The sequence below is a fragment of the Solanum tuberosum genome, unplaced genomic scaffold (genome assembly GCF_000226075.1).
Source record: "Solanum tuberosum cultivar DM 1-3 516 R44 unplaced genomic scaffold, SolTub_3.0 scf00092, whole genome shotgun sequence".
NCBI lineage: Eukaryota > Viridiplantae > Streptophyta > Magnoliopsida > Solanales > Solanaceae > Solanum > Solanum tuberosum.
In genome coordinates, this window is record NW_006239019.1 from 1768684 (window position 1) to 1776428 (window position 7745).

General features: G+C 34.7%; 1 protein-coding gene across 1 annotated transcript; it reads left to right on the top strand.

Moving 5' to 3' along the window:
- Positions 1–406: 406 nt before the first annotated feature.
- Positions 407–2557, top strand: LOC107060708 (uncharacterized). Its single transcript, XM_015308894.1, has 2 exons — positions 407–440; positions 1472–2557. Exon 2 carries the CDS (start codon positions 1523–1525, stop codon positions 2555–2557), a length of 1035 nt encoding a protein of 344 aa, XP_015164380.1. The 5' UTR covers positions 407–440; positions 1472–1522.
- Positions 2558–7745: the final 5188 nt, after the last annotated feature.

Genomic DNA, 7745 nt, shown 5'->3' on the forward strand with positions numbered 1-7745 from the left:
GTCTTTAGTCTTTAGGAGTTAGGACTAATAAAAGAAAAACATATAATTACTCTTACCATGGTAAAATATTGAATGATGCTAATATGACTAGCATAAAAATGTAAGTCTGGTAACTCTTAACGGGTTAATGATTTACTTGATAAGGAAATTGAATAGTTAATTATAAAATATTAATCCATTCCCCAACCATTTATTCGATAATTCAATACTAATAAGCCAATTTTATGATTGATTTATTGGTTACGGTTCGATTTTGAACACCCCTACGCAAACCCGCAAAGAATCTCTTTTAAAAAAATCAACACACCCCATTGCCATCCCTATATGAAATGCCAAAATCTAACATAAAAACCCTATTCCTTTTCATTTCTCTGTGATAAACTAGTAAACTTATAAAAGTGGGACGACCACGGCGGCGACAATGGCGAGAGTCGTGAATTGTGAGTATTTGCTATCCTTTTATTACAATAAATAGAAATCTTGCACAAATTGAGTAATTTATTAACTCCTTCCTTTGATTTCTCTTCATCTCTAATCTCTACCCTTTTCTGATTTCTCCTCTTCTCCCTACTCAATTCCTTATAAAATCTGAATTCGCCGACAAATAGTATAATCGACCTGAATCAAACACCCCAATTAGGGTTAAATTTTATGAACACTTTTATTGATTAAATTGAAAATCAAATTGTTAATGATTGAAAAATCGATAAATCAAAAATGATAAGAATTATTTTATTGATTTAATTATTAATTTAGCATATTTAAATTATAAATCTAAATCAAATCAATAATACATAAAAACGAACCAATCATACGTACCCTTATTCTCTACTCACAAATATATGCAGTAGATTGATCCAACTTTTATTAGTACAAAAATGATGCGTTTTTGAAGTATTAGTTCACAAAAAAAGTGAAAAGGTCAAAAAGTACTGTTCCTTGCTTAAAGTTTGAAACTTTTTTCCTATGCTGGGGTTTCTGTCTTGATCCTTTTGCAGATGATGTACTCTGTAGTTTAAATTGCTTGTTTCTTTGCTAATTTCATGGTTAACAAACACAAATAGCTAATTCCCATTTAAATTGTCATGAGATAAACTTATTCTTTGAGCCCATTTTGAAATTTTCTGATTGGTGATAGTTTGAAACTTTTGCTTTTGTGGGCATAATAATATCTTGACCGTTTTGAATTTGGTGAAAGTTTCCTTCTTTGCTAATATAATGTTTCACAGAAAAATAGTTAATATTCTCATGATTTTTTTTTGTATTAGGGTTTCTTTGAACTCAGTTTGGAAATTTCTGATTCTTGGTTTAACTTCTCAACTTTTTAGATTTGTTAGTAATAGCTAATATTTTCATAATTAAGATGCTTGGTTAATCCTCATTCTTTTGAGTCCTTTCGTATGGATTGTATTTTTAGTACATTCAGCTTTGATAAGTGATTCTGTTTTATTTTATTTTATTTGTTGATCAGGTTTTTAGTTTTCAAGATTGTTACCCTTCTCTGTGGTCATATACACTACTTATGATGGGAATTGAAGATAAAACACTGCTTTGTTTCTGTCACTGGGGCAAAATGAATAAGGTTCTACCCGATGGATCCATTTCGTATGGGGGAGGTATTACTGATCAGGTTGTTGCAAAGACGGGCGTAAAGTACGATGATTTTGTAATTGCAGTTTTTGACCGCTTAGGTATTGAACCTTCAGATAAGATGTTGCTTTTTACAGTGAAGTTTGATAGGTCAGAATTGATACGGCTGAGGGACCAAGAAGGTATCGATACTCTGTTGCAATTTAACGATGATTATGCTCACGTTTATGCATCAAGTCTGGAGAAGGAGCCTGATTCTAGGCCTCCATCAGGTTGCACGAAAAAAGTTGAACATATTATTGCTTCTAATAAACAACCAGATACTACTCCGGTAGGTGATGATCTGAATGGTAATAAATGTGGAGTTTTATCCAAAACTGTTGTAGGAAAGCTACCACCTCATCAGGATAATCAAGAACCATTTGTCGGGCAAAACAATATTCAAAATGATTCCAATGCTCTGTTCCATCATCGAAATTACCATCGACATAAACGACTAACTTCATCTGGAATCCAGGAAACGTTCTGGAGAAAGTGTGACACTTGCAACACTTGGTACATGTGTGATGGGAATGATGTCAATCGTACTCTACGCTGCAAGACATGTACTACCTTTGATTTAAGTTCTCAGGGTGCTGCTTGTAGACCGAAACAGAGTCAGCCTGGAGGCCAGGATAAGCCCCTTGAATCTAAGCTCAACAAGCCTTTAGAGCAGAGAGAGCTTCCTAACCAAGGAATCTCGAGAATGACTGGGGGCAGCGCTGGGTTTCCACCTACCCAAACAGGATCCCAACAGGTCGCTGCAACGACAAAGGTGGATTGCAAAAGCAGGAAAAGGTATCGGAAGCAGATAGCTGAATCGAGTGAAAGTGATGATACTTTAATCAGTGTGGATTCAGAAGATTTGGAAAGGGAAATGGACAGAATCCCCCTGCTGGACAAACTATTTAGAGCTAGTAAACCTTGAAAGTGCAAGGTGGGGGGTGGGGCGGGGTGAATTGGTCCGTTTTGATTTTCTTTTCTTTAGTCGACTAGCTATGCAAGTGCATAGAATGAAAGTGACACCAAATGTTTTTATACTGGTTGGGATCTGGAATGGATCTTAATCTAGGCCCTTTGGGTTGCAAGGGTATTCTCTTCTAGACTTGAGTATCTTGATGAGTATAGCTCCTATGTCTACACTCTGTTTTTCTCTCTTCTTTCTCTTTTGATACAATGCCTTATCAACAATTTTTTTTTCTCTTCTCGTTTTTGAATACATGATAAAACTGCTAGGTAATACAATGCTTAATAGAAGTAGAGAAGAGAAGGTGAGATGATTCAGACGATTTGTATGTGTTCTTCTTCCTTCAATGGCCTTATTATAGTAGTAGCTGAATACTATAAAGGTCCTTTGAGAAGAGATGGCAACCCAAGAGTTTTGATCCTTGGAAAAAGGAGATGATTGATCTTATTCCAAGAATAAGGTTGTAGGCTAATCAATTTCAGTGATTTCGATTTGCTGCTTCCTTGAATCGAGTTCCAGTACTGCTTTAGTTTGTTTTTTTATTCCTTTGTTGTATCCTTCATTGGTTTGAATCAAAAAATAATATGCATGATTGCTTTCTTGTAGAGAACATGCTTTCTTCTTTAAAAGATTTTCAACTGATTTCCTTCTTTATCTCTTGTATCTTTAATTGATTCCGACCAATTACAGATCTTTGGTGTTTGCTTTCATAACTAGCTTATTTGATTGATAGTCTTGATTTTGTTTCAAATTTTGTTTCATTGTGAGATGTTTTTTTTTGTAACGTAGATTTAACATTTCCGCTAATGTTGAAGATTATAATGTAGACCTTAGAAAAAATTGTTTTAGTGTTTTCTTCCCCTCCTTCCAAATCCCAACTCAAAAAAGATTTGTCATCCCTGAAAAATGAGGACAACATGACTTACTGTGTCACAAAAATAAGAGGATGGAGAACTCCATACTTGTATCCTATTTTTTTCATTAGTCTAAATGCATTACTCCCTTCGTCCCATAATAACTTATCACCTTCCATTTTACATGATACTTAGGAAAAAACAACTAAAATGATCAATTTGACTAATTTACCCTTTATTCATATGGATGGATATCAATATAATTTATGATGATATAGGGCATACAAAAAGTATAAGTACTCAAAGTGGGTGAGAGCAAAAATACAAAAGAGTAATTAAGTATTTAATGAACTCTTTGAAAAAATAAATTTTAGGAACTTTAATTTTGTTTAAGCTTCCAAAGAGAAATTATTGGAACATTAAGCATGATGCGATGATATTAAATATAGGGGTAAAATGGAAAAATTCAATAATTTTATTTTGATTTAGTAAGTGATCAAATAATTTGACACAAATATTTTTAGAAAGGTGATTGGTTAATATGGGACAGAGGGAGTACCTTTTTCAAGACATTGACAAAGTAATTCTAACTGTTAATTAATGCAATTACCTTTTTAAGCCAATGAAAAGCTCAATAGAAGCACAAAAGAGAAACGATTCAATCTTTTACTAGAAGATACCAAGGGACAAATATCACATTAAAAAAGGGGAGATTTTAGTTTGTAAAGCATGGTAGAAAAACATACTTAGGTAAATATTTAAGCATCTGCAGCTTCAAGGTAACCTTTTTTTCCCCTTGTTCCATTCTTACTCACAAATATGTGAGTATACAGTGTTGTAGTTTTTTTCTTCACTGCAAACTTATTCGTTGTGCCCATTTTGAAATTTTCTGATTAGTTGAAGTTTGAAACTTTTGCATTATATGAAATTCTAAGGCTTATTATGCTTTCCTTCTTTTCTAATTTCATTTTCCTCAGAAAAAAATATCTAATGTTCTCATGAAATTTTCTGATTCTTGTGTTAAGTTTGAAACTTGATATTACGTTGGGGATTCCTTTTTGACACCCTATTGCATTTGATGATATTCTGTGTCTTATACAATCGTCATCTGTTTTTATTTGATGTATTATGATGATATGATGGACTCCCTTTAGATTTACTTTTTTTGTTGATCAGGTTTTTAGTTTTTGAGGGTGTTTCCAGGGGCGAATTTAAGCTTAAAAAATGGGTCACCTGAACCCGTGGTCATCCGACAAAACTCGATATATTACTTGTATAATTTTTAAAATATATCAAATAGCAACTGAAGGAACCCATGAACACAAATAACTAGATGGTTCACTGGTTTGAGTGTCAGTTTTCCACTTTGAGGTTGAGGGATCGATTCCCAGATGCTGCATTTTCACAACCTTGCATTTTATTTTATTCACAAAAGAGTTTCTGCATTCAGCCTTTTTTAAACTTCTTCTAATGACTTTTTCTTATAATAAAATTTATTTATTTTGCAAATGTATTTAATATTTTTCTTATGAAAAACCTATATTTATTATTGCTCAAATAAATATGGCCCCTCAAATTTGAAAGCCTAAATTAGTTGCCTTTTTTCTTAAAGGGACAGAGCTGCCCTTGACAATGATGCACCCGTCCTCTTGAAATTCTAGATTCGCCTCTGGGTGTTTCCCTTCTCAGCGAAAAAGGAAGGAAGGTTTTGAGTGTTCATGTACACTACTATATGATGGGAACTGAAGATAAAACACTGTTTTGTTTCTGTCATTGGGGTAAGAAGAATAAGGTGCTTCCAGATGGATCCACTACGTATGTGGGAGGTATTACCTGTCAGGTTATTGCAAAAACAGGCATAAAGTATAATGATTTTGTGAATGCAGTTTTTGAACGATTATGCATTGATCCTTCGGATAAGATCTTACATTTTACTGTGAAGTTTGATAGGTCCCAATTGATACAGCTGAGCGACCAAGAAGATGTCAACACTCTATTACAATTTAATGATGGTTTTGCACCTGTTTATGCATCAAGTTTCGAGATGGAGCCTTATTCTAGACTCCCTTCAGTAGGTGCAAAAAAAAATTGAACCTGTTGTTGTTCCTGATGTAGAACCAGATACTAATCCTGTACGCGATGATGAGAATGATTTTGCAATCTCTCTGAAGAAGGCAGAGTCTGACCAGTCAGCTGGAGACAGTAAACCTCAACAGAAAGAAGTTGTTGATGCTGATGAACAAAATCATGCTAGTGTAACTATGTTATGGATAAATTCAGTGAAAAGATTAAATCAAAATGGAGCGGGCCTTTCTGAAGGGAATGTGCAAAATGATTGTACTTCTAATGTTGGGACAGTTAATGAACAGGTTTCTAGATCGCCAACAGGTGGTACGGAAAAAGTTGAACTTATTGTTGATTCTGATTCAGAATCATATACAAGTTCTGATAGTGATCCTCCTGAGATCATGTATTACTATCCTAATACTGAATTCAGTGATTTTGACAAGCATAAAACTGAAAATTGCTTTGCAGTTGATCAGATCTGGGCTGTGTATGATACACTTGACTTTATGCCAAGATTCTATGCCCACATTAGGAAGGTATCCGGTCCTGAATTTAAGATAAAGCTCAGATGGCTCGAACCTCATCCAGAAGAAGATCAAAGGGTGGAGTGCGCATGGATCAGGGCAGACTTGCCTGTTGGCTGTGGTAAATTTAGAGTTGGGAATACTTATTATACTAATGATGGCCTTATTTTTTTCTCATCAAGTGCAGTGTGTGATGGGAGCGAGAGGTATGTACATTGTATATCCTAGGAAAGGCGAGATGTGGGCCCTTTTCAAAGATTGGGATATTTGTTGGAGCTCTGATCCAGAAAATCATAGGAACTACAAGTATGAAATTGTGGAGATTCTTTCTGATTATGTTGGGGATATTGGTATTCAAGTTGGTTACCTAGATAAAATGACCGAATTTCTGAGCCTTTTCCAGAGAACAAAGCGAACTGAAGTTGGTATATTCTTTGTAAGGCCAAAAGAAATTTACAAGTTCTCTCATCAAATTCCCTCTTTCAAAATGACTGGAACTGAACGAGAGGGTGTACCTAGTGGATCATTTGAACTTGATCCAGCCTCTTTACCCCTCAGTTAATTCAGATGATAGTTGGTACCCAGGGAATGTTAAGGAAGATCACAGGACTACAAATTCTGAACCTGTAGAAAATGTTTTATCTGCAGTTTCCACTGGAACTAGTGGTAAGTCTGATAATGCGAAGACATCTCTGAAGTCAGGGGACTTGGAAGACAATATCCATGACGAGTCTTGTATGTTCATTGACTTGGAGCTGAAACTATGGTCTGACGGGACTCAAAAATGAGAAATTTTCCTTTGTCAGTTTATGCTCCATTAACACATTGTTCATATCAGTTTATTGCTAGAAGATTAAGCTAGACGTTAACGTAGCTATAGGGAGGGTAACAAGGCAGCAGACGCAGTAGTACACATGAATCTATAGTTTTTGAAAGAAGTTGTGTATTATGATACCCCTCTCCCTTTTGTACACCCAAAACTATCAGAGGAATGAATTTCGTGTTTGCACCAGCAGCTATTATCATAATTTTTTCCTATGTTGCAAGTCTGGTGAATGAATCTGTTCCCCAGATGGATGCTCAAAGCCTGGAACATGTCATGAGGATATTATAAACTGATAAAATGTTCTTTTATAAGGCATATGTCTTGGCAATCTAAATTTGAGAGGCTTATTTAAGTCAAGTAAAGGTGTGTTTTAAATTGTTGATAGTTTGGGGATGAAACTTTAGGACCCGTTTGACCATAGATTTCTCAAGTAAAATTTGGGGAAAAAATTAGCAAATAGCGTTTGTCCATATAAGGTGTGTTTGGTATGAAGGAAAACATTTTCCAAAAAATGTTTTCCAATTTTCTTATGTTTGGTTGGGTTAAATATTTTGGAAAATATTTCCAAATCAACTCATTTTCCTAAATTTAAGGAAAATGACTTTTCTTCAAGACTTAAGGAAAACATTTTCCAAAACACTCATCCAACTTCAAATTACAATTTATTTTGTCCCTACCCTTAAACCACCCCCACCCCACCCCCAAAAAAATAATACAAAATTAAAGCTTGTTTTTAAAAAATGTTTTTAACTTCAATTTTTCTATCCCACGCTCATCCCTACACGTAGCCCCCTACCACGACCCTCCTCCAAAAAAAATATTAAAAGTTGTTTTTAAAAGATATTTCTAATTTCAATTTTTAATTTACCCCTCCCCCC

What these genes read in the sequence shown, in the direction of transcription:
- LOC107060708 (XM_015308894.1), top strand. Translation starts at nt 1,523, where the DNA reads ATGATGGGAATTGAAGATAAAACACTGCTTTGTTTCTGTCACTGGGGC.